This window comes from Chelon labrosus (assembly GCF_963514085.1).
Source record: "Chelon labrosus genome assembly, chromosome: 13".
NCBI lineage: Eukaryota > Metazoa > Chordata > Actinopteri > Mugiliformes > Mugilidae > Chelon > Chelon labrosus.
In genome coordinates this window covers 27620339-27647185 of record NC_140346.1, presented here as the reverse complement: position 1 = coordinate 27647185, position 26847 = coordinate 27620339, and the positions used below count along the sequence as shown (strand labels likewise).

Here is a 26847-nt window from a genome sequence, read left to right as displayed (position 1 = left end):
CATTATCGTCACTGATAAATGTTTAATAGAGCTTTCTCCCCTATATTGTAATAATATGCATCATTTCTGCACTGACTCTGGTAAATGTATGTGTTAGACATATAAAAACTCTGAATAATAATAATATCAATTGGTATTAAAACTCAATACTCCACAAATATAAGAGCACGGTTAATACTTTCACAATAAAACTAGACATGTTGTAGTTACACACAGTTGCCACTGGAGGGCACTAGAATGACATTCAAAATAATGAATCCCTGTTACGCATGCGTGTTGGGGCGGTACGTGCCGACGCCAGTAGTGGTCACGTGATTATTTGACGTCTTGAACATGCCGCGATATTTCAGCTCGTCGTGACAGTGGAGCTGCGCCCTGAGTGTTTTCAGACTTTACACCGTTTGTATTAAGTCTCTGAAACGACTCGTCCTGGTTCTGGTAATCCGGGAGAAGAAGCGCACGGCCCGGCTCGCCCTTTATCCGCCTCCAGCTGTCGAGCACGTATCCCCTTAGAAGTTATCCCGGGTTAAATTAGCCAGCTTTGTGGAACGAAATAGGTCACAACAGCTTGTTGTTGACACCGGACTTGGCTTTTTCCCCTTCCTCTCCCGTCGCCCTCTTCACGTTCACGGCACCACGGACGATGGTTCTGTTGAAAAACCTCCATCCTCCCACCGAGGGAGTGCGACATGAGCAAGCCGAGACCACGGCCGTGATGGACGGCCAGAGGCTGGGCTGCGGCACGCTCTACGTCGCCGAAACGTAAGTGATACACGTGGCGCTTGTTTTTCTTTTTACACCAACAGTTTTAGGTTCAGGTCAGTGTTTTCATTGGGTTTTAGTTATGTTTAATGTTGCCTTTAATGTTAAACGATAGTGACAAACATGAGAGAGCGAGTTAGCAGCGTTGGGAACTGTTAGCTCGCTATGCTAACACTCTTCCGGAGTGGGTCCTTTCAAAATAAAAGCATGCACTTGACTGATTCAACTTTATTTGTTAAATTTTCTTATCTGCCTACATTATATTATATATTATATCATATAAATAATTAATAATTGATTGCAAAAATAATAATAAATTGACACTTTTTCCACCGACTATTTTTAGAGGGAACAGTTTAAGTTGCTGCAGGACTGAACTAAACTACTGTAGTATAGACGCCTTTTCCCCAGTGTGAAGCTTCTCTTTCACTTATCATAGAAAGGCTGCAACTAATGGTGATTTAATTTACTTAATTTGCCGGTTTAGCCTTTAATTAATTCAAGAGTTTGTTTATAAAACGCCAGAACATGAATAATAGACCAGTGTCTCGTCTGTCTGCAGCTGCCTTGTTTAAACTTTCAGTTTGTTTTTTAAAAGAATCAAGAGATGGTTAGGTTATGAAGGTAGTTGCAGCTCTTTATAATATAACTTGTGAAGATTTCTTGAAAACTTTTAAAACTTCTGAATGCCTTGAGTTTAGTTTACTCAAATATTTTAAATAAGAACTCTTTTAGATCTGCTGCAGATGTCGTCATTCCCCCTCGTGCTTTTAGCCCTCAGCCCATGTGTGTAAATGTTCCAGTCGTCGCAGGTTCTCTCAGCTGTTTTGTGTTTTTCTCAGGCGCCTGTCGTGGTTTGATGGCTCGGGGATGGGTTTCTCTCTGGAGTATCCCACCATCGGTCTGCACGCCATCTCCAGAGACGTCAGCGCTTTCCCACAGGAGCACCTGTACGTCATGGTCAACGGCAAACTCGGCGGTGAGGGAAACGCTATGATTCAATGATGTTTGTTGTCATTAAATAAGAGAAAACCAGACTGGTTCTGGTTACGCAAACAAGTCGAGCTCTAGACATTTCAATGAATGCGAGTATTTTACTTTTCTTAATTCCTCCTGTTCTCTCTTTCTCAAGTTCACTCTCAACATCTAGAACGCAAACCCAGAGTGGTTTTTATTTTTGTTCCTATCTAAAAACCCAAAACCAAATCTTAAAAAATGTTGCCACTGAATTTTGAAGGCAAGACTCGGGTTAACGGCTTCACCAAAACAACAACGAACAGTGAACGCTCAAAAGAAGAGAAAAGTTTCCTGGAGACAGCGTCAAGGAGAAAAACATTCCAGAGAGGGTTAGGGAGTTTATGTTGGGTTGATAACGGAGATAAAAGCGTTGACTGCAACAGCTCCATGTAAAATCCTCCACTCTCAGCCTGCAGATCTTTTGTCCAGAGGTGGTTTATATAAAACCTTCCACACCGGCCTCACTCCTCTGTCCATGTCCAGCTTCTTCCTTCATACCTCTTGACCAGCCACTTTGCATCTATTTAAAGCTTTCACAAAGCAGTCGTACACCACTTTTCCTCTTGCAGTGTACAACTCCACCACACCTGAGGCTGAAGAGTCGTCCTCATTTGACACAAAACCCAGCTCAGGAAAGGGTTGTCCTCATCAGGAGTTAATTGTACTCCTGTAGCATCTCCAGTTCCTCCTCTGTTTGCCTCTTTGTCCATAGTTTTAAAACGTTCCTGGTCTGTTGAACAGATTTCTCCCCAAGATTTACAGCCACTGCCGATGCGTCCCTCGTACCAGGTCCAGCTTCATCCACTAGTCCTGTTAGCATGAAGACTCCACAGGATTGTCCTCCACGTCCAGCCTGGCTGGTAAATTGACTGAAAGATGTCCTGTGTGGTGGGAAGTTAAGAGTCAGGATCACAGGCTTTGATTTGATGAGCTGACATTTTTCAGATCGGCGACACAGTGGTGTGGTGGTTAGCACTGACGCCTTACTGCAAGAAGGTTCTGGGTTCTAATCCAGGTCGACTGGTTCCTTTCTGTGTGGAGTTTGCATGTTCTCCCTGTGTCTGCGTGGGTTCTCTCCAGGTTCTCCAGCTTCCTCCCACCGTCCAAAGACATGCTGGTTAGGTTCATTAATTGGCTGTAGGTGTGAATGTGAGTGTGAATGGTTGTCTGTCTCTCTGTGTTAGCCCTGCGATGGACTGGAGACCTGTCCAGGGCCTCTCGCCCAATGACAGCTAGGCTCCAGCCCCCACCCCCGCTGCCCTGGGGAATGAACCTACAGACCTGAACTCCTCAGAGGAAGTTCATCCTGACCCAACAAAGCACTGAAAGATAAATTTAAAAAAAATAATTTATGTTTTCTTACCTCGCAGGTGAGAACGAGGCGGAGATGGCAGAGAGAGCAGCCGACAATGAGGACGACGACGACGACGACGACGACGACAGCAGCAGTGGAGGAGGAGGAGGAGATGACGACGATGAAGGAACGATCACGGAGATTCGATTTGTCCCGAGCGACAAGTCGTCATGTGAGTGAATAAACCAGACCAGACCGGTTTTAAGCAACCGGCGTCATGTGAGTAAATAAACCAGACCAGACCGGTTTTAAGCAACTTTACAAAATCTAAAATACTTTTAGGTTTATTCTTCTTGACATCTTTAAGAGTTAAAACATCTGCGGGTCGTATCGTCTCTTTTATAAAAGTCTTTTCTCGTATCAAAGCTTCTGTTGTCGCCCAAAACCACTGCTCCACTGGATCACATGTTTGTTTATTTATTTACCAAGAATAGAGATTGTAGTTGTGACTTGTCCTACAGCCAGTAAATGCACCACAGTACTAATGTGTATTAATCCACTGGTGGAAGATAGTTATTATTGTTATTTAGATGAAACGCAGGAATTAAAATGGCCGCCGCCTCTGGTGTAGTATCTGATGTGTGTGTGTGTGTTCTGGTCTCAGTGGAGTCGATGTTCTCGGCGATGTGCGAGTGCCAGGCGCTGCACCCCGACCCGGAGGACGACGACTCCGACAACGACTTTGAAGGAGAGGAGTACGACGTGGAGGAGGCCGGTGAGGAAGACGATTAAATTACTTCAGCTGCACACCTATTTCTGATTTTTTTTTTTATCTCCAGAAGGAGACGGAGAGAAATAAAATCTCACGTCCAGTTGTTGCTATAAAAGTCATTACAAACATTTTCTTACACCTTTATCAGTTTTCAGTTCAGTACATACAATAAAACACTGACTTTAATTTATTTCCTCTCTCTCTCTGTCTTTCTGGACTCTTCGTCTTCAGAAGCAGGTAAGACGTCCAACATTCATGCGCTCCATTACCTCTGAGTCGTTCACCAGGTGTTTCATAGTCACATGTCTTTCCTCCGTCCGCTCAGAACACGGTCACGCCGACATCCCGTCCTTCTACACCTGTGAGGAGGGTCTGTCGGCGCTCACCCAGGAGGGCCAGGACACGCTGGAGAGGCTGGAGGGCATGTTGGCAAACTCTGTCGCTCAGCAGTACCACATGGCCGGCGTCCGAACCGAAGAAGCCAAGCCTGAGTTTGAAGGTTTGATGGATTTATTTTTATTTTAATACAATGTACTGTAACTTTTGTCTTAAATATCTCCTCTGTTCTGAGCTAGCCTCCCAGCTAACAGCAGCTCCTCCTAGCGTCTTAGCCTCCCAGCTAATAGCAGCTCCTCCTAGCGTCTTAGCCTCCCAGCTAATAGCAGCTCCTGCTAGCTTCATAGCCTCCCAGCTAATAGCGGCTCCTCCTAGCTTCATAGCCTCCCAGCTAACAGCAGCTCCTCCTAGCTTCATAGCCTCCCAGCTAACAGCAGCTCCTCCTAGCTTCTTCATAGCCTCCCAGCTAACAGCAGCTCCTCATAGCTTCATAGCCTCCCAGCTAACAGCGGCTCCTCATAGCTTCATAGCCTCCCAGCTAATAGCAGCTCCTCATAGCTTCATAGCCTCCCAGCTAATAGCAGCTCCTCCTAGCTTCATAGCCTCCCAGCTAACAGCAGCTCCTCCTAGCTTCTTAGCCTCCCAGCTAACAGCAGCTCCTCCTAGCTTCTTAGCCTCCCAGCTAACAGCAGCTCCTCCTAGCTTCATAGCCTCCCAGCTAACAGCAGCTCCTCCTAGCTTCTTAGCCTCCAGCTAACAGCAGCTCCTCCTAGTGTCTTAGCCTCCCAGCTAACAGCAGCTCCTCCTAGCTTCATAGCCTCCCAGCTAATAGCAGCTCCTCCTAGCTTCATAGCCTCCCAGCTAATAGCGGCTCCTCCTAGCGTCTTAGCCTCCCAGCTAATAGCGGCTCCTCCTAGCTTCATAGCCTCCCAGCTAATAGCGGCTCCTCCTAGCTTCATAGCCTCCCAGCTAATAGCGGCTCCTCCTAGCTTCATAGCCTCCCAGCTAACAGCAGCTCCTCCTAGCTTCTTAGCCTCCCAGCTAACAGCAGCTCCTCCTAGCTTCTTAGCCTCCCAGCTAATAGCAGCTCCTCCTAGCTTCATAGCCTCCCAGCTAATAGCGGCTCCTCCTAGCTTCATAGCCTCCCAGCGAACAGCGGCTCCTCCTAGCTTCTTAGCCTCCCAGCTAACAGCGGCTCCTCCTAGCTTCTTAGCCTCCCAGCTAATAGCAGCTCCTGCTAGCTTCTTAGCCTCCCAGCTAACAGCAGCTCCTCCTAGCTTCATAGCCTCCCAGCTAACAGTCTAGGAAGCTAGGCAGAGCTGCCATCTCCTCCATTCTGAGCTGAATAATCGTTCTGTTGATTCAGAAGATAAACAGGTTGAATGTTGAACGCCTGGAATGAAGGAAGGAAGGAAGTTGTTCTGTGTACATTTCATATCGTTCTCATAAACAGGAGGTTAATGTACTCGTCTTTATCTTGATTTGATTCTTTTTGCCCCAAAGGGGGGGGGGGGGAGAAAGGGAGGGGAGGGAGGGAAAGGGAGAGGGGTGAGGGAGAGGGAGAGGGAAAGGAAGGGGAGAGAGAGGTAGAGGAGAGAGGAGAGAGAGAGAGAGAGCGGGAGAGAGGGAAAGGGAGAGGAGAGAGGGAGGAGGGGGGGAGGGAGGGAAAAGGGAGAGAGGAAGAGGAGAGGGGGGAGGGAAAGGGAGAGAGGAAGAGGAGAGGGGGGAAGGGAGAGGAGAGAGAGGAGGGGGGGAGGGAAAGGGAGAGAGGAAGAGGAGAGGGGGAAAGGGAGAGGAGAGAGAGGGAAAGGAAGAGGGGGGGGGAGGAGAAGAGAGAGAGAAAGAGGGAAAGGGAGAGGAGACAGGGAGGAGGGGGGAGGGAGGGAAAAGGGAGAGAGGAAGAGGAGAGGGGGGAGGGAGGGAAAGGGAGAGAGGAAGAGGAGAGGGGGGAAAGGGAGAGGAGAGAGAGAGGAAGAGGAGAGAGGGAAAGGGAGAGGGGAGAGAGAGGGAGGGGAAACGTAAAGGGAGAGAGGGAAAGGGAGATGGGTGGAGAGAGAGGGAGGGAAAGGGAGAGGGGGGAGGGAAAGCAGGAGAGAGAGGGGTAGAGAGGGAGAGAGAGATTACAGTACTTAGTTTTTATTGAGTGATGATCTGAGGTTCTGTTCATTGTTGTTGACAGACGGGATGGAGGTGGATGCAGCAGCGATGGAGGCCGGTCAGTTTGAAGACGCAGACATCGAGCACTGGTAAGAGTTGAGTGTTTCTCTGAACAGATCCAACGTAGACGACCGGTTTATTCTCATCTGAACAGTCAGACGAGTCTCATGAGCCTCGTGTCTGGTTGATCTTGTTTCATCTTCCAAACCTGGATGACGCAGAATCTTTAGAGGAAAACAAAATGACGACTGTCAGATGTCTGAATTATAAAGTCATCATCATCAGCTTTAAGTCATCTTTTAGCTGCAACTCCGTCCTCACATGAATCAAATCTCTCTGTAGCCGACAGTTGGTCTCTAGTGGACGTCCCAGGCTCCGGTTGCCTAGGTAACCTCCTTGTATATTTCTCAATGAAGCAGCACATTGTATGGAGGTAGATAGCTGCTCTTGTATTTAGAAATAAAAAAACGTAAACAGTTTATATCAGCTGGTGAAGTTAGTTTTAGGAACCGAAATGGTGGACGTAGTTTCCTTCAGGTAAACATTTGGGTATTTTTAGTCTCGTTAGTCGTCGTCACCTGCTTCACTTCTCCAAAGGTTTTATCTCCTGCCGTCGCTGCATCTCAACAATTTGGTTTGATCAGAAAATGTCTAAGCGTTTTTTCTTTTGTTTACTTATTTACGACAGTTAATCTGAACATGATCAGACTAACTTATTCGTCCCTTTCTACAGATCGAAGCGCCACTGTTGCATCATGGGATTGCAGAAGAGGATGTCTTCACTTCTTCTTTAAGGCTCTTATTCGTAGGCACTTCTCTGTTCTTTTTCTAAAGTACTTAAACTCATCTCCTCGTCGGATCGGAGCTCACACATTAACCTCCTGGCGTCGTGGCCGTTGTTTAGTTAAAGGTTAAAATCCGATGCGATAAACTCGCCGTCTGTAGACTGAGGGGACGCATCCCATAATATCCTGATCCTGTTGTTGACTGTAATAATGAAAATGCTGACTTTCTGTTTTCTGTTTTGTAACTAAAGACCAATTTAATATCCAGTTTTTCTGCAGAGGACAGTCTTTGTATGAAATTGTCAATAAATGAATAGTTTTTGTATCTGGTTATGGATTTATTTTATTTTTATAATTCAGTGACTAACAGACCGCTCTCAGTAATAATACACATTATCAGTACCTGGCTCTATTATAATGAAGTCAGAAATGATTTCATTCTAGTTTTAAATATATCCTTGTTCCTATTTATATTGTTTTAATTTATTTCAACTCAAAACTTTAATGTTAGATGTTAAACTTCCAGTGATATAAAACGGTAAAATCAGCAAACCTTCATACATTAAAGACTTTGACACCAATCAATCAATAAATCAGTGATTTCACAGTTTAATCTGACTTTACAGGTTTTGCAGAGATTAATAATAATCTTTATGTCTATTGCACTTTCCAAATCAACATTAAAAAAAAGTGCTTCACAAAAACAGAAAAATCTTAAGTTAATAAAAGAGACAAAATTACCGTTAAAAACATAATTAAATCCAGTAAGGTGAGTTAAATCGGTTCGTCCTACACAGGATCAACTGGAATGTGACATTAAACATGAATAATATACACACTTTATAACCTGAAAATACAAATCATAAGATTTATTTATCCCACGGAATTTTCCAGTTGTAAAGTAAATTATTACATAAAAATAATACCTGACTGTGTGTACAGTATATTATATAATATTACTGCAGTTAAAGAAGTACTGGTTGTGCAGTTTTTAGAGTGATGTGATGATATAGTTTCATGCAAATCGTGCGACTGATTTAATTGTTTTCTTGTGCAGAGTTCAACGAGCTGCTTCAGTTGTAAAAACTCACTTTGCAGCTGTAAAGTTAAAGTAAGTAAAGTAGAATTTAAAAAAAAAAGTGTTTTATTCTGAGTTAAGTTAAACATTTTAAATGTGCTTCAGATGTGAGCTCTCTCTAAATGATGGACAATCGTGTTCCAGTCTAAAAATGACAAACTCTTCCTTGTTGAAGTCTCTAAAAAAAGTGCATATCGGTCTTCTTCTTCTTCTTCTTCTTCTTCTTCTTCTGCTGCAGGCTAACAGTCTTTCACAAACATCTCCTCCATCCAACATGTGCTCTGTGCTTTAAAACGCTCCCCTTCCGTGTTCATGTCTTCTTCTTAACGTCCAGCGGTAGATGGAGAGTTGACGGCTTCTTCAACAGCGCAGGGACGAGTTTATCAAACAGCAGCACTGAGCTCATCATCCCTGCAACAACAAGAGAAGAAGAAGAAGAAGAAGACTTATTAGTTATTGATTTTAAAAAAAAGCTAACACTTCAAAACCTTACAGCTTTGAAAACTGAGATGAATCCATCTTTTTAAGTGCTTTTTATAAAGAGATATTTTTAAATGCTTCTTCCATGAATTGTCATGACAATTTAACATTTAAGCAGCTTATCAGATTTGAGTCAACACTTTCAACGTGAGCGACCGCAGGCTGACAGAAACAGACGGTGACTGAAATGTAAAAGCTGAAAAGACGCTAAAAAGAAACTAGAAACTAGAAACTAGACAGAAATATCAGATTAAACCAAGAAATGTGGGTCATGACAGTTTTCACTTTGCAGCTTCATTTGTTCGCAGACATTTATCTGCTTCTACTCTGCAGCAGAAATGTTTAATATCTGTATTAGATTATTACAGAACAATTGAAGAAGAAGAATAGTGTCAGATGTTCTTTTCAGTGTGACATTTTGGAGTTGATTTTCTGACCAATAGTCTCAAACACAGACTAGTTTTGAGCTTTTGAGGTTTGTCCTCACCCAGCAGCGGGCCCAGCCAGTACACCAGGCTGTAGTCCAGGAAGGAGCTTCCTCTGCAGGGGAACTGAGTGGAGAAGGCCAGCGCCGGGTTAAACACGGCTCCAGTCACTTTGCCTCCTGAGGACAAACACAAACATTCTTATTATAGTGGAGGCTGTGGTTTGTAGCTGAATGGTAGCTCTGCTCCTGAGAGTCTGAGAGTCTTTCTGATCTTTAAATGACAGAAACCTGCACCACAGGAGCCACTGAGCAGGACACGTGACCTCTGACCTCATCTCTGTCCTACCTGCATAAACCACCGTTGTGGTGACCGCAGCCACTGCGTGCACGCGGTATTTCTCCTCCACCGACCGCGTGTGCGTAATCGCGGTCTGAACCGCAAAGGCGCACGCGGACTCCACTGCGGCGGCCTGGTGCAGGGGCGCGTGAATGGGGCTGATGCATTGGAAACCGAGCAACTTGTGCCGCACGTGCAGACCGGACCATCCCATTCCCCAGAGCACGGGCACCGCGGCTCGTGCAGCCGCTGCCGCGGCAAACTGACACGCGATCCTCCGCAGGGCGCGGCCGCGCGAGAGCTTCGCGTGGTACGCATGCTCCAGCGTACCGGATGGGTTCCCGATAGCCCCGCTGAAGGTGAGCCCGTGGACCACGGACGCCAGGTACGTCAAGGTGAGCGCGAGGCGAGGTTCGATTCCGCCAACCTCGGACAGCAGCTTTAGCTCGTGCGTGCAGCAGCACAACTGGAAGGTGGACACGAGCTCCACCGCGTACACAGAGAGCCCGGTGTCCGCGAGGGCCCACGTCAGGCACCTGCGGGTCGCATCGCTGAGGACGATGATGCCCACGAGCACCGACAGAGACACCGCCACGTCCGCAGTCATGGTCGCGGCTGGTGCGCGCTCTCTACCGGGGACTGAACTCCGAGCTGCCGCCTCCTCTCTCCTCCACGGGCGGATAAAAGCCTCGGCTGTACCGGGGCGCTGCTGCTGCTCTACCCCGGAGGATGCGGGGTCCAAACGGGAGCAAATGAGCTGGAGTCCCAGTGGCTCACATGGTGCGGAAGTGATGGAGCTTCACAGTTTCATTCCTCCTCCCTCTTCCAGTTCATCTGCTCTCTTCTGCACTGATTATTAAATATTTATATTTATATCGTTCTTTGTCTTTACGGCCCCCAGAAACATGCATTTAAAACTCACTGAAATCCAGAACTCATAAGTCACTGGGTAGTGGCTGCAGTCTGACTGGGACAGGTTGGCTAATGAAACAATAAAGAGCCTACTGAGTTTATTTTTATTAAAGGGGGAAGTTGACGTTTAATTCATTTAGAAATCATAATAAAGGAGAAAATCGTCGTGTTGTGTTTTCTGCCCACTTAACACATCAGCGTTTTATACATTACTAAGATTTATTCTCAGTAATAAAACAGCATAAAACTCACTCTCACCACAAGGTGTCGCTGTCTCCTCAGTCTTCACCATTTAGTTTGTTCTTAATAATAGTGAACACTTTATTAAATTGGTTTATTTAAAGTAAACAAACTTAATTTGGTAATAAAGGTTTTCGTTTTCTGGACTATTACTCCACATTCCCCTTTAAGTGTTTACACGTCACATGAAAAAATAAAACCTACAAAACAGTTAACAGTGAATTATGCTGTCAGTCGAGGCACACTTTAACAACAAAATATATCAATATATGTGTTTATAATTCTATATGTATGAATTAATCAATATTTATTTATAATATGTACATTATTTACAGTCAATACTTTTGTTTTACGTGTAAGATACACCCAGTTTAATAGGTGAAATAGATAAAATGAATACATTCTGACAAAATAGTCTTAACTTAATCTAATCTTCATGATAAGTACTAATTATTAGTTTTAAATAACTGAGAGAGCTGTTGATTCAACTGTTTTCATTGTGGAGGCTGTGGTTTGTAGTATTATTGAATATTATATAATATTAGATTAGAAAGCATTCACTAGTGTACCTAATGAACTGGCAAGTGAGTGTTATGTCTGTTTTTTCAATGATCAGTTCTTATTTTAGCTTCGCGAATTAAATCTTTATAAATTCCCATTTCTCTTTTATGTTATGATTCGTTGACTACGTTACACCTGAACGCCACATCGGTTGAAATTGTTAGAGCTGTGCTCGAGTTTCGTACTTCTTGACGTTGTCTGTGAACGCACCACAGCTCTCTCTGTGTGCCGGCGAGCTGGCGCCACGCCCCAGGCTGTGAACGGACACACGCAGCAGCCAATCAACGGCGAGAGAGGCTGAGCACTGGCCAATGGCGTGCCGGGAGCGGCATGTGAAGGGGCGGGCGTTGGTGTGCAGCAGGCTTCTCTGTGCCCAGCTAACAATAGCCTGGGATCGGCAAGTTTACTGTTAAAAAAGCAGCCAGGAGGGCGACAGAGCGGAGCAGGGCTGAGCCGACAGGGGAGCACAGTTAGCCGAATACATGAGACGCTGTGTCCCGGTGTCGGAAATCACCACCCAGCATTGTGGGATTTACATTTATTTATTTTTTTGCAAGCAGACAAGTGGTGAGTCGACTTTTAATTCTAAATCAGCGGTTTAGCTCCATTCTCAGACGAGCGGCTGATAATTAGAGGCTAATTTTCTTGAGAATAAATAAAAAAGGAAGGGAGGTTAATGGTTACTGTAGTCTGGGAGCACACTATTATCTCCGGTGTTCTTGAGCTCCATGCATGTATCACCGCCCCGGACCCTGCAGGCCCATCAAGCTGCACACAGAGGACCTGAAGTCAGTCACGGTCAGGTTATTATAGTCCGAGATGTGGGTGGGAGCTGTGATTATGTTTTTATTAGTACTACAAACGATTTTACTCTTATAATTATATTAATATTAAACACCAATAATGATAATAATAGAGTGTTTACTGGAATAAGTGAATGAATGAATGAATGAATGAATGAATGAGTTTCCACGTTTCTGTAAATCTACCTCAGAGAATACCTCAGGCATGATTCATCAAACTGTCGTCCAGTCATCCAGACTCACACTCTGCTCTGTTCTCAGTTAAAATAAGTGTATGCATGAGCTTTAAATGGCTAAAATACAAGTAATTATTTTAAATTATATCTGATTAGAGTGTTTTATTCTTTATATCTGACAAGTGGCTTCACATTGACCTGACTGGAGCTCTTGTTTCCACACGTCTCAGCAGAAATCACCTGATCCCGATTTTTATTCCTCTTACTCTCTCCGCTGGGCTGACGGTGCCCTTTGCTCCCTGTTATAAAGAGTTCCCGTCCAGTTTTATTGATAAAACCATAAAAAATAAACACAATGCCATCTGATATCCTCACTGAGATATGTCAGAGTCAGATTAAATACATATTTGTTCTTGGGTTTCACCCTTGTGTGCAGGAAGATGAGAGTGAGTCTCTTGTGTGTGTATTTAAAGTGGTATTATTTCCTGTCGCTGTTATTTTTAAGGTTGAACTCATAGTTTTGTTGAACTCACGGGTGTTTGTGGAAGTAGAACCAGGGCTCAGACTGGGAGACTAAACCTGTAGGTGAGAAAATGAATCAGCAACTGTTTCAGTTATTGGCAGCTTGTTTCAGGCACAGATACTAATGATCGTCTTATTTAATGTTTAAAATGTTGAGTTTTTCTTATGTTTCTGAGTAAAATAAAACATTTGAAGATGTCAGATTGGGCGTGCACCTCTACAGTACACGAATCATGAAACTTTTATTTTTGTGCTTCCTCCAAGTCAGCACAATTACATGATTCTTTAAATATCTGAATATTTTGAACTGTAAAGACCTAATTACATACTCAGACTGCACAGATGAGTGCGTTTTCTACAATTCTGCTTATTCACATCACTTTCACTGGCTCCTGTAGTCGGGTTAAACTTCAAACATCACCTTGAAGAATGTTTTGTGCAGTGTTTTCTGTTTCTATTTCATCCTAGCATGTTATATCCTAAAACAAACCTACACTTTAATTCAAATAAGTCACTGTTGGTGTGCACAAAGCTCTTAGGCTCAAAATAAGTTTGTAAAGTCGGATTAATTGTTGGGTCTGACCTGGTGAAGATGGTTTTAAAGCTGCAGCATCTAAACGTTTTTTTTTGTTCGAGCCACCCTCTCGAGTGTACATCCGTGCATTAAGACACAAACGGAAACTAATTCCTTTGAGTTTGAACCTCTCTTCAATAATTTCTGAAGTGTCCTCACATGTCAGGGGTAATGGAGTTTCCAGTGCGACTGAACACATGGCTGGAGGGATGAGGGATGGAAGGAGGAAGGAGGGGGGCGCGGGTGATGGCGGCACAGTGGTTGCCGTGGATACCTGGGTGTGGCTAAAGCTGTGCTTTGTTTTGTTTTTTTATACGGCCCCCCCGTGTGAAGTGTGAGGCCACCCAGATGTCGCTTTGACACCTTGACAGAGTGACGGAGAGTGAGGAGGGCCGGGAGGAGTCAATGGTCCATTTGGCCCCCGTGGCCTTGGGCCTGGCTGCTTCAGGAGACAGATGACCATGTGTGTGTGTTGTGCATGTGTGTGTGGTGTGTGTTACTCACCTGTCACTGGAGTTATTTTTAACTTCCAGACGCTTTGTTTGGGCTCTGAGTGAATTCGACCTGCTGACCTACAACACGAGCCTCTCGCTGCCAGACTCAAGGCTCTCTATTCTCATGTTATTCCTGTTATTTCTTTTATTTCAGTGTCATGAATTAGAATTTGCAAATGAGATGAGAAGTGGGGTTTAAAATGGGTTTAATAATTTAATTATTATTCCCATGTTTTAGTGTTTTTTTTTTTGTCAGGGATGTGAAGGCGTGCTCAGAAGAAAAGTTTACTCGATATTAAATAACTATAAATATATTTCTAAATGATATTCAAACTTCCATCATAATTGAAACAAAAAGTAAATTTATGTAAAACTGAAACGAGTCAATTGAGCAAATATGCTGAATATTGGATAAATATTTTTAGCAAACTGAATCTTTTTAAGTGTTACAGACACAGTTTAATATTCAGACTGAGTTCTCAACGATACTGTCTTGTTCATAATCTCAAACAAGCAGTTTGAAGATGTCAGTTTGGACCTTTTTTTGCAAGTTTGTGGTATTTTATAGACTTAATGTAAATGACTGCAGCTCAGATCAGGCTCCAGTTGATTCCTCCCTTCTCTCCCAAGTTTAATCGCCGTTGCCCATATGGGCGTTGGGATCTCTTAGACGATCTGTGGAGTCCCCGGGGTGGAATCTCTTCCAGGATTCTAGCTAGAGTGTCCAAGAGACCAGATACTCTGAGCTGCTCATTGCCAGAGATTTCCTCTCTGCAGCTTGCAGTCTCATTGACATGAGCGTGCGCCCAGCGCCTCTAATCCTGGGCATATCCAGTGAAGGAGAGGGTCCCATCCCGCTCCAGGAGTTCGGTTCTGAAACCAAACCTGTATCTAGTTGTTACTGTACCAGCTCGGGTTCCTTCCCCACCAGAAAGGCGATGTTCCACATCCCCACAGCCAGTTCATGATGCAAGTGGTCAGTGCGTCTGGGTTTCCTCAGGTTTGCCTGTTGCCCAGCTCGTACTGTACCCAACCCGATGCCTTTTTCTGCAGGTGGTGGGCCCACAAGCAGGCGGCTCCATATTCTACCCAGCCATACCCCATTGAGGAAAGCTAGACTCTACCTGTCAAGCTCCCCCCTCAGGTCTGGCTCCAGGTTTTTGGTCATGGTTTCCATATTCTGGGCGAGGTACATCAGCTCCTTTTCAACCTTCACGGGCTGGAAGCTTTGACCAGACAGTTGTTGGACACCGTTGTAGTTTTTGGACTCCTGTGAGAAGATTTTCAGGCTTGCACAGCATGAAGATCTGGTTTCTTCTCTCTGCTGATGAGTCATCCTTAAGGGTGTTGGAATGCATTTTTAGACCATTGTTGTGGTCTGTCATGAAAGCTCCTCAAAAGTGCGTTTTTGAGGAAAACAACACTCCCGTGTAAGCTCTGTGGAAAACAAAAGTCATCAGTTGGTTGAAGGGACATCATGACCGATATCCAGGCCAATCCAGGTTTTTTAAAAATGATTTGATCTGGATTTAGCCAAGTCTGGTCTTTTGTAGTTATTTGTTTTATGTCTGCCATAAACCAAAACCACTTCCCTGTCCTGTTTTAATGGCGGTTGGCTCTCAAAGGCTGCACTGAAACAATACCAACAACAAATACTGAAGGCTGCGTTTAAAAGAAGAGAAAGGTTTCCTAAAGACAGCGTCAAGGAGAAAAATCTTCCAGAGAGGGTTAGGGAGTTTATGGCAGCGTTGGATGACCGGAACATTTGACATTTCACACGAGGTACGAGCTACCATCTTCACACTACATTAACTTTGAAAGAAATATTTATTGGACTGAATCCAGTCGACTCTGGGAGAAGACAAGAAAAGCAAGAAGGTTGTTCATAGATGTTTCTGTTGCATTTGTACAAAAGCAGTCTGGCTCTTCCTACTTGTTTCCAGTCTTGCGATTTTGTTCAGCAAACTGCCAGAGAGTGAATGAGTTTATTTCCCAAAATGTCAAACTATTCCTCTAGCTGTCAGACTGGTGCAGAGTCAGCAGTGTTAAGGGGCATCACCAAGCTGTTGTGGTGAAGAGAAGAAGCTCCCAGGGAGATGGACGACGAGGTCACGATGTTTCCTTTCAAATAGCTGCAGATATGATGTTCAGAAGTATTTTTACAATCAGTAATGAGCTAAATTACTCCTGAACATGGATATTTTTCTTTGCAGTGTAGAGACCATACCAATATAAACAGTAATCCTGGCTGTGGAGCAGCTAGAAACCTGCCAGCTGCTGAATAATGGATAGTCTGTCTGCCTGGAAGGCTGCTGGGCTGCTGAGCATGGCGTCTAGACGAACCCTAACTCTTTTCTTTTAACTCCACAAAACATTCTGACTGGATGAATCCAGATGAAAGCAGCGATCCTGGATCAATTCTTCTTAAAGTACTTTATCCACCTTGTTGATGTGAAGGCAGATGAAAGGAAGGTGATGGTGCATCTCTAAGCTGTTAATGGTACGGTGCAGGATCAGATGACACCGAGCGTGGAGCTATGATGCCACTTGATCAGCACTGCTTCAGTTCAGCCTCATTAAACCGTGAGTCGCCGCCTGATTAGAGGCCTCGCCACAGGAGAGGAAGAAGCTTTTACATGTGGAGCTCCGTTCAGGGATAACATCGATGTAATTTAATTTGTTTGCTGTCAGCTCTGATCCGTCGGAGAGGATTTTCTGGAGTCGTGAGCTGTTACTGCCTGTCGTACGGCAGGTTTGCTCGGCCTGGTTTTGAGGATCCATCTGTAAACAGTTCAGAAACAACCGGCTGCATTTATGTTGAACAGCTTCCATGGTCACATTGGGACACTTTAATAACCCCTGTTAAAAATTGACATGATCAGTTATCTTTCACTTTTCACACTTTAATCAGACACATTTAATTCTGGTCTAAAGTTAAACTACTCACAATTAATTAAGTAGTTAATTATTAGTAAATGCTCAGGTAGTGCAACCTTGATGTTACCAGACTCAGATCTTTTATATTGAGGATTTGTATATTTTCAGGTTTGAATCCTGTGAGAGCCAAAGTTTCCATCACGATTAAGAAACATTTATTTTGAAGTCGAGACGTTTGTGAAGGCAAAGACACGGCAACATTTTGAGGCATGTCTGGATGTTTACTCGATCCACCCATTTTGTGGAGGATGCATTGGGAGGTGACTTGGTGTAGCCAGGTATCCCAGAATGCATTTCCTGCTGTTCCTCCCATCCTCCAGAGTCTGCACTTTATAATCTACATTGTCAAGTTTGAACCACCATGTGCAAAAGTCCAGAGTTTGTGTACTTGGTTTTGATAAATGGATAAATTCAACTCCACCGCCCTTAACTGACGCCCAAACAATCGGATCGGTCCAGCAGATCTTTGCAGAATCCGTTCCCAGCAGAGAGACTCCAGACCATGTTGGTCTAGCTTCTGGCCCGGGGGTACCGCTAATGATTTCCTGAATTGATTTGATTCTATATCGATTAATTTTCATCAAACTAATGTTGTCATTGGTTCCAGAGATTTTCCCTCTGGTTTCACATCTTTCATTGGTCTTGGCTTTTGTGCAGCTTTTCTCTGTCGTCATGTGTTTTTAAAAAATAATGATCCAAGAATTGTACGTACCGATGAAGGATCTTTCAAATGAAGATTAATTTGAGAGATTCATTTCTGATGATGAAGATGTGCTGAAGGCCAAGTACTGGCTTCTTAAGAGCTGACGTCTTGTGTGTGTGTGTGTGTGTGTGTGTGTGTGTGGAGTCCAGAGAGCATATGGTGGAGGAAACACCCACACATTGTGTGCAGCCACACCTTACAACACACACACACCTACATCTCATCTGAGACTAAACGTCAGTGCAGTTCATGGAGGTGTCCTGCAGCGTTGTGTGTTTCTGTGTGTGCAGCTGAATATTTGATTGTTGAAGTTTTGTATTCACACCCTGTAGTGTTGCTAGCAGAGACACACTGTGTGTGTGTGTGTGTGTGTGTGTGTGTGTGTGTGTGTGTGTGCGTGTGTGTGTGTGTGTGTGTGTGTGTGTGTGTGTGTGTGTGTGTGTGTGTGTGTGATTGTGTATTGCATCATCACATGATTACATACTGCAGGCGTGTTTTGTTGGGTTGTGTGTGTCTGCAGGGAGATGAACACATGAGTGTATGGTTTCATCACATGGCTGACACAAAGACACGAGGTGAACGGGTTCATACAGTATGTTCGACACAAAGGCTCCAACTTCTTTTCATCTAAAGTTTAGAGACAATTCTTTATGTATCTCACGTTGCTAATAATAGCTCTTCCTAGCTTCACCGCTAGTGGTAGCGCTTCCTAGTGTCTTAGCCTCTCAGCTAATAGTAGCTCTTCATAGCTTCCTTGGTTCCCAGCTGATAGTTAGAGCTTCATTTTTCCCATTTTGAATGATGAACACAGACTACTGCCCCCTTCTGGTATGAAGACTTAGTGAAGAACAAAGTTAAAAGGTCAAACAGAAGGCTCTTCTCGTTTTATATGTTTATCATTCACAAATATTTCCTCAACAACATGATGATCTAGAAAAAATAAACTGTAAACCAACCGATCAGCATGATTCAGGAGACACCATCTCTGTATGACGGTTTTGTAGCTGTTCCTAGCGTCCTAGCTAATAGTACCTCTTGCTAGCATCCTAGCCTCCTAGCTAATGGTAGCTCTTCCTGGCTTCCTAGCTAATAGCAGCGTGTGGCTAGTGTCTCAGCCTTCTTCTTAACCTCTTAGCCTCCCAGCTAATATTATCTCTTGCCAACTTCCTAGCCTCTCAGCCAAAATTAGCTCTTCCTGTTTCCCTTTTTGAAAGGTGAACACAGACTACTGCCACCTGCTGGTATGAAGAGTTATTTACAGTTAGTTCTCTGACATTGGTGTGGTTTGTTTGGACCTTAAGGACTTGGCAGTCGTGTGTTAACATTAGGCTGCATTTTATCTTCTGCACGGTTCAACTCAAGGATCGTAGAAACCAGAAGTGTGTGAGCACAAGGGATTAGTGTTATTATATCAAACATTAGTTCAGTACACACCCTGGAACAATGGGGAATTATAAGGATAACACACTGAGCTCTGAGAAACATTGCCTGAAACAATCATGGAGTTAGTCAGCGAAGAAAATGATGTGTAGCTGCAGCCGTAGCCTGGACCACATTGCAGTGGATGGTTGTCGATCTGGGTCAATGAGTCACTTTCATTTCTCTCTCTGAGCTGGCGGGAGGAGGACCGTGTCTGGATGTGTGCAAATGCCAACGTCATGATATCGTTTTCATAGATATCACTTCTAAATACCAAAAGACAAAACGCCACATAGTCTCTATTTGCTATTTTTCTTCTACACATCTTCTCTTTGTAACCTTCTCTCCATCTTCTTCCCTTAGTAGTCAGCTTTTTCTTTTCTTCCTCTTCATCCTCTTTTCATCGTCATCATCCCTCCCTCACTGCTGTCCTTCAGTCTGTCTAACCAGTGAAGTGGCTTTAATACTATTATCTATAAATACTCCCTCATCTCTCTCTCTCGCTGTCAAACAGAGGAAATGTCCTTCTTGCCTTTTCCTCCACTCTTTAGATTTTCTTCAGTATTTTTGCCAGAGGTTTCCTCTCGTTGTCTATCTCTTCCTCCCATATTTTTAAAAGCAGTAAGGAACATTTCCAAATGAGATATACACTAGAGCCAAAACTACCATTTAAACTCTAAATAAGCTTCAAGTTCAAAATGTATTATTTATCAAAAAAAAAAAAGAAAAAATATTTCTGAGATAAATCTGTCACTATATTTCTGTCCAGGATCCTTCTCGTCTCATTTTCTCCCTCTCTCTCCCCCATCTCGTCCCTTCCTCAGGGGGATGTTTCATGCTGTGTTCTCACCTCCGTCCAAACAGGGAGAGGGAACAACACCCCCCTCCCTCGCCTGCACACCCTCCAAATTTTAAATAAGGCCAGTCAAGTGCGTCAGCTCGCCCTCTACATGCACTCAACATTATTTCTGTTACATTACAAGGATACAATTAGGTTTTAATTATAATTTGACAAAAACAATTATATAAATCACATTATATAGACTTCCAGATATTAAGCCGTGGATTTTTAGAGTCCAACACATTCTCTTGTGTGCGTCTCCGCTTGCAGCTTGTCAGCATTCATCAGACATCGGCATGCTCGGCAGGAATAATTAGGCTCGCAGCCATAAAACACAGTGACGCTCATATTCGTCTGCCAAGTACATTACACGCACAACTATTCTGAATGTGTGTTTCACCTCACAGATAAGACTGACAGTCGGTCGGGGAGGAAACAAAGCTGGTTTAGAGAGCAACATGTTGGATTTTCAGGCTGATCTTCGTGTTGTCGTGGCCATTGGTACCTCAACCCTTAACCTGAACAGACTAATCTAATTTGAAAACAAAGCTTCCTGGTCAGCTCCAATAATTGTGCAGTTACCAGTGATAGCCGTGAAGCTAAATGTAGCTTCTTTAAAGGTGTTTAATGCTGAATAATAAACCTGTTAATAATTAAATATTATCATTAATTAACTGTTAGCAGCACTGCTCTGTAATCTGGTGAATGTGATACTGGAACGAGAGAGATCTGAGAGATCCCTCCGATTGGCTATAAGATTTCCAAAACAATACGATGATCGAGAATAAATAAAGTTTAGACCACCTGATCAGAATTCAGGAGAGGACAGCTCTGTATGACGGTCTGTAGCTCCCCCTAGCTTCCTAGCTAAAGGTAGCCCCTCCTAGCTTCCTAGCTAATAGTAGCTCCTCCTAGCTTCCTAGCTAATAGTAGCTCCTCCTAGCTTCCTAGCTAATAGTAGCTCCCCCTAGCTAGCTTCCTAGCTAGTAGTAGCTCCCCCAGCTAGCTTCCTAGCTAACAGTATCTCCTCCTAGCTTCCCAGCTAACAGTAGCTCCCTCTAGCGTCCTAGCTAACAGTATTTCCTCCTAGCTTCCTAGCTAATAGTAACTCTTTGTTGCTTACTAGCCTCCCAACTTCCCAGCCTCCTAGCTAATAGTCACTCTACCTAGCGTAGCTTCTTAGCTTCCTTATAGTAGCTCTTCCTAACTGCATAGCATCCCAGTTAATAGTAGCTCTTCCTAGCTTCCTAGTCTCCCAGATAATTTTATTTTCCAAAAAAAAATTATAACCCAACTACTCCAACAAATGCACAAATGACTGCAGTTGCAAATGCTTCATTAGGACAAGACGGCAGTGACCATTTCTGATATATTTTTGTTTAACCTCCGGGGAACTCTCATGTCATTCATCTCTATATTGAATAACCACAGCTTCCTGGAGCCATCTGGGTCCAAAGTAATATTTATTTTTAGACTGCACAGCAGAATAAGATGGTTGAAGCCAGGCTGAAAGAGGAAACGCCCTTAACATGTATTCAGTTAGAGCTACAAAGCTGTGAATAGTTGGATATTATTCGTTCCATCTGTCTGGATAGATCAGCTCCAAAATGTCTCACCTGGTTTGAACCGACTGCTCCGTCAGAAAGAGTCACCTGCAGCTCTCCTGAACCAGTAGCTCAGAGGGTGGATGTACATGTACATGATTAACGAAGGCTAACACCGTCCAGCTGTCACTCTGGATCTGCAGCACACACAGGTGGCGCTGTGTCACATCAGCTTGTCGTAATGAGAGTTTAGACCTTAATAAGGCATAATCTAGAGCTGCATGTGCACAACCTTCTGTTTGCTGGCATCGCTCTGTGTTTTCTCACAGTAAGGTGTGATTGTGTGGACAGCTGCAGGGCAGACACTCACCTCCCGTCCTCCTCTGTTTATTTGCACAAACAAATGGCTTCCTCTCCGCTTGTAGGACGGCCCTGTTTGCTTGTTTGTGTGATGGCATGTGTGGACCCCATCTGCTAAAAAGATGGAGGATGGGGGAAAAAAAGAAAGTGAATATATTTGAACATTTGTTTAAAAGTTGCCGTTGTAGAATTTATTCTAAATGTGCTTTAAAAAATCTTAAAATTTATAAAATGATCACATATTTGTTAAAATCTGCAAATATGACAACGTTTTCTTTATGTTTTCATTTGACTTTGTTGTGTTTTCTTGCATCATCATTGCAAGGATGCAACTAAAGGTTATTTTCTTCTTCTTCTTATTATTATTATTTCAGTTGATCAGTTAGTGTGTCAGATGGTGAGGCAATGTCCAGCGATGTCAAAACCCCCCAAATATTTAGCTTACTAGGATATCACAGAGAAAGTGACAGATACTTTGACTGTACAAATTAAATGCACAACACAGACGACCTCAGAAATTAATTTTGACAAAAAAATGGGCGACTAATTTCGGTGTCCTCACCGGTTGCTCATCTCCACTCACGCTCCAACTCTTTGACCATTTTTGAATTAGCTAGGAGTTAGGTGGAGTCAGGAAATTCAAAAATTCAAAACAGCTCTTACTGAAAACTTTGATTTTCTAAACTATTTTGGGAGAAAGCTGAGCAGTGAAGCACCCAAATGAGATTTCAATAAAGACCAAGATGATAAAAAACAAATTTTTTACCCCGGTTGTGGCCAAGATGGAGCATTGAGCTTCAAAACTGTCAGGAGGGATCTTATACCTTTTATATGCAGTCAGTGGTTGAAATGGGAAAATCAGTCCAAACCATTGCCAGAAAGTTGAAAGAATAGAAACTGTCCCAGACCAAAAGTAAAGGCAATGGTCCAGTCTTTCTGCTGTTAGACAGATTTGTCATATAGAGTAGAAAAAGACATAAAAGTCATGACATTCTTCTTGGATTCTTGATCATTTTTCTTTCAAATTTCTCAGTGCTGTTAAGTACTGCCGCTGTCACATCCCTCTCTTTTTAGTCTCTTGGCTATCGGACCATAAGAGCTGTGGTTCAGGGTCATTAAACACATAAACAGTCCAGGAGGTCACTGATGATCTGCTGGCTTTTTTCTTCCTTGTGTATCAGGTCTGTTTAAAACATTAAATGATTCAAGATTTATTCCTGCGTCTTTTTATGAGCAGTCGGAGTGAGTGAAACAGTTTTGATTGCCGTTGATTAGCTGCTGCAAGATTTACGGTGTGCTATAACAGCCGTCTCTGTTTCTGTGCAGGCTGCAGATCTGTCCACTCGTCTTTCAGCGAGAGGAGCGACTCAGACACGACGTTAGCAGGTAAGCTCGGCCGCCTACAGAGGAATTTAGATTTAGATTTTGAGGGAAATGGGCGCTTATGCTCATATTCGACGTTGTATTTAGAAGTATATTTATTTATTTATTCATGAGCAGTGCTTCAGTAGTTTCCTGCAGCAATCTTAGTCATTGTCCCACTAAAGACATTTCTGAGTGCAGACAGAGTTGTGGTTCACTGAGAGGAAACCAGAGTGTTTCACATTATGTTAGTCAGCTGTAATGGGATTCTGCATTGGCTCCCAGCATGCAACACGGCGTCCATTATTTATGGCGTTGCTGGGGGTGGAGTCAGACAGCTGGGGGATCAGGGATGGAGGCTGAGCACACCTGTGTGTGTGTGTGCAGGGGGGATGGGGTGGAGTTACTGGGCTCATGAGAACAGGGACTCTCATGCATTTTTAATTTACTGCATCATTGTGAGTGAGCTCTGTGGGCTGCTCAGGAAATATCAACGCATAGTATGAGTATTTGTTATCTACAAATCTGTCTGAAAGAGGCAAAATAAAAGACAGATTATAGTTTCAAACACTGGCTACGTTTACGTGCAGAGTATTTCTTCAAGCTGATCGATCTTTCTGATCAGAGATTCCAACTGAACTGGAGACTAAATCTGAACAGCTTAAACTGTTTCTGTTGTTGTGTTCTCTTCTAGTTTGGTGTGTGTGTGTGTGTTTAATCGCTCTGGGACAGGTGTGTCACGGCTTGCAGGTGTGTGTAATATGAAGCAGATGGATTATATGTGTGTGTGTCATCCTGTGTTCTCAGGGCTGAGCTCACTGAAGCCTTCAAGGAATCACATTACACGCATCTTTGTTGACGTAATGCATTCCCTCGCCGCTTACCTTTAAACCCTAAAACCAAGTCTTAACAGGTTTTTACCTTCAAAACGTTAGTAGGCCTATTTCATGAAAAACAATAACACACACAACCCTACATCCAGCTTTAAGCCATACTCCAACCTATAATATCACACACACACAGGAGGAGAGAGGCTCAGAATAAAGAGAGAGTGAAAAAGTATTTAGTTTGAATTCCTGCTGTTGCTGTAGTGACCTAACAAAAGGACAACGTTAAAAGGTCAAACAGAAGGCTCTTTTCGTTTTACATGTTTATCTTATCTGAAAGTTCAAATTCACAAAATTATTTCCACAACACCCCGTGACCCTTAACAGGACTTAACGGGTATAGAAGATGAATGAATATTTCCACAACAACACGATGATCTAGAATAAATAAACTGTAAACTAACTGATCAGCATGATTCAGGAGGCGCCATCTCTGTACGACAGTTTTGCAGCTGTTCCTAGCTAATAGTACATCTTGCTAGTGTCCTACCCTGCCAGCTAATAGTAGCTCTTTCTAGCTTCCTAGCCTCTCAGCTAATGGTAGCTATTCCTAGCTAATAGTCGCGCTTCTTAGTGTCCTAGCCTCTCAGCTAATAGTAGCTCCTCTTAACCTCCTAGCCTCTGAGTTAATAGTAGCTCTTCCTAACCTCCAAGCTAATAGTAGCTCTCCTTAACCTCCTAGCCTCTCAACTAATAGTAACTCTTTCTAGCTTCCTAGCTAATAGTAGCGCTTCCTAGTGTCCTAGCCTCCCAGCTAATAGTAGCTCTTCCTAGCTTCCTAGCCTCTCAGCTATGAAGAGTTATTTCCTAGCAGGTGCAGAGCGTTTGTACCAGGTGTTCGTTGGTTGTAGTCTTTGTGATGCGTTCAAGTGCAACTTTTTTCATCCAGACACACCTTTAGTCTCCTGATCAAGACCTGAAAAGCTCCTGGATTAGTCCAGATACCGTGTCTTTGTCAGTAAATGTAAATAAAAATTACAAAACAAATGTTAAACATTTAAGACAAACAAGAAACAAAGTGAAGGCTAAACCAAAACCTCACTCCAGTTCATCTGTCTATCTGGAAAGTCTTCTGTTTGCAGCTATTTATCAAGTGAATGCATGTGTGGAGAAGGGAAGAAATCATTTTAAGATTTAAATAAAAATAAAAAGTCCTGACAGTGAGGAAGAAGAATAAAGGATTGAGTCTGGTCCAACCGATTCAACAGAGAGTGAGCGTGAAAAGAGGATCAAGACAAAAGAGTACAAAAAAAAGAAAAGGGAAAGTAAAGCACGAGGAGCAGAGGGGGCGAGAGACCTACTGAAAGAACAGAAAACGAGGAGAGAGAGAGAGACACTGGTACAGAGAGGGGGAAGGGGGCAAGTGTCAGAGGGAAATAAAGGATCAAACAGAAAAGAAAGCCAAGTAGCAAAAGGTCCAGAGGAATTCACACGAAACCGCTTCACTCTCAATTTATTCTGAACCTCTCTCACACTTCTTCCCACTGTCTTCCTCCATCCTTCATTCAACCTGCTAACGTCATGTTTCTTGTTTATAGTTGTACTATTAGCTGTGAGGCTAGCCTCGTCAAATACGACGAGATGGATGTTACGCCTGAACATCCAGTCGGAGTGATCCCTCTGACCGACTCCTTCCACCATTGATTTAAAATGCAGAATCAGCTGAAAAGCCGCCAACAGAGCTCCAATTAGCAGTGATGGTGCAGGATGCACCGCCACCAAAACCAGGGTCACGGACGCTGAGCGGTCCGACTGTCGGCTTGATGAGTCACAGACTTAAGAGTCAAAGAGGGAAGAGGCTAAAGAAAAGACACAACCTTTAAGATATATAATATATAGATTTATATTGTTAAATGTTATTGATCAGACTGAAAGAACCTTCTTCCCCTGGACTGTAATCTATTGGACTGATTTATCTCCACTGCAGTGTCTGTGTGTGCATTAAGTCCATTAACATCATTAGTAGATGGACCTTCAATTACGGTGCTGCAATGCATCCTGGGAATGCATCAAACATGCTCATCTTTATAGAAAGTTTCCACCTGTAGCTTCTCATCTGTCCTCAGCATCTTCATCTATGCCTTTTATTTATGTTTTCCTGTTAGCCGGTCTATGCTCTGCTTCTTTTACATCTTTACGTTTCTTTTCAAGTCCTGAGTCGACTCTTTCAAATTGGCGTCTGGATTATATCTGCTACGATAAAGCAGCTGTAATTCAGATTCTAACTCTGCTGGCTTTACAAGCGTCACAAACCAGGTCTGGTGCAGAAGTTTCGCAGAATTCAGGTCCCATTTTAGTCCTTAGCAGTTTAAAACACAATAATACACACTGAGTCTGTAAATCCATGAGTTGTGTGTCTGACCTTAATAGTCCTGAACCAGGACTTTCATTATTTGGGTCAAATACCTTGTGAGAGACGAGGTTTGTCAGATAAATATTTAATCCACATTTGCAAGCCTTTACAAGATATAAAATAATAATTGTTGGTTAATTCCATGTAGCTTATATGACACAGATCGAGTAAATGCATAAATTAATTAAACTAAATGTTTATAAGTAGCCATCAGTGGTTATCTAAAGTGTAAATAGTTTATTAACACACTTAGAAACTATTTCTAAGTAATCTTCTAATGCTGGCAGGCTTTGATGGGTAATTAAACATTTAAACGGTTTATTTGCACGCCTTATTACCGTGTCTCCTTCCTCTGACGTTTCCAGCTCAGATTTTTTCCAGTAAATTTAATCAGGTCCGGTCTGGATTGTCTCCCAGTGACATTCAGTGACAGCCGCTGATTCACACCTTTGATTTATGTCAGGAAAAAACCGAGTCTGTGAAGCTCGGTTGATAAATGATGAAGGCCGTCTGTAATGATCTGCCCCCTCTCCATCATCTTCCCTCCATCCTGTTCAGGACAAATACATAAAAATGACTTTGCATTAATGGTAAACTCTTATTTCTTAGTATAGTGTCCTTTTTTACATCCAAGAATCAAATGTTTTTCGTAAAATATTTAGTTTTTGTCCCGTTTCCTGTAAAACCAATCAGGTCTCGTTCAGACAGTCGATC

General features: G+C 43.3%; 3 protein-coding genes across 3 annotated transcripts in view; 2 read left to right on the top strand and 1 right to left on the bottom strand.

Moving 5' to 3' along the window:
• Positions 1–276: 276 nt before the first annotated feature.
• clns1a (chloride channel, nucleotide-sensitive, 1A) lies at positions 277–6431 on the top strand (the record flags this gene model as incomplete). The annotated part of the gene is made up of 6 exons (XM_084559072.1): positions 277–762; positions 1605–1741; positions 3150–3305; positions 3738–3848; positions 4144–4344; positions 6361–6431. Exons 1-6 carry the CDS (start codon positions 644–646, stop codon positions 6429–6431), a joined length of 795 nt encoding a protein of 264 aa, XP_084415198.1. The 5' UTR covers positions 277–643.
• A 1223-nt stretch (positions 6432–7654) lies between these two features.
• aqp11 (aquaporin 11) lies at positions 7655–10641 on the bottom strand. The gene is made up of 3 exons (XM_084558062.1): positions 9455–10641; positions 9169–9285; positions 7655–8612 (listed from the first exon to the last, which is right to left on the bottom strand). The coding sequence occupies exons 1-3, from the start codon at positions 10050–10052 to the stop codon at positions 8512–8514; spliced, it is 816 nt and encodes a 271-aa protein (XP_084414188.1). The 5' UTR covers positions 10053–10641; the 3' UTR covers positions 7655–8511.
• A 1004-nt stretch (positions 10642–11645) lies between these two features.
• The window catches only part of pak1 (p21 protein (Cdc42/Rac)-activated kinase 1), a 40809-nt gene continuing 25607 nt past the window's right edge, over positions 11646–26847 (top strand). Inside the window, exons 1-2 of the mRNA XM_084558752.1 lie at positions 11646–11725; positions 22858–22917. The gene's annotated coding sequence lies outside the window, so the exon portion shown is untranslated. The remainder of the gene's footprint in view (positions 11726–22857; positions 22918–26847) is intronic.

What these genes read in the sequence shown, in the direction of transcription:
- aqp11 (XM_084558062.1), bottom strand. Translation starts at nt 10,052, where the DNA reads ATGACTGCGGACGTGGCGGTGTCTCTGTCGGTGCTCGTGGGCATCATC. An exon ending in CACAACGGTGGTTTATGCAG is followed by an intron (nt 9,286 to 9,454) that starts GTAGGACAGAGA and finishes GTTTGTCCTCAG; the next exon opens with GAGGCAAAGTGACTGGAGCC. An exon ending in CTGGCTGGGCCCGCTGCTGG is followed by an intron (nt 8,613 to 9,168) that starts GTGAGGACAAAC and finishes TTGTTGTTGCAG; the next exon opens with GGATGATGAGCTCAGTGCTG.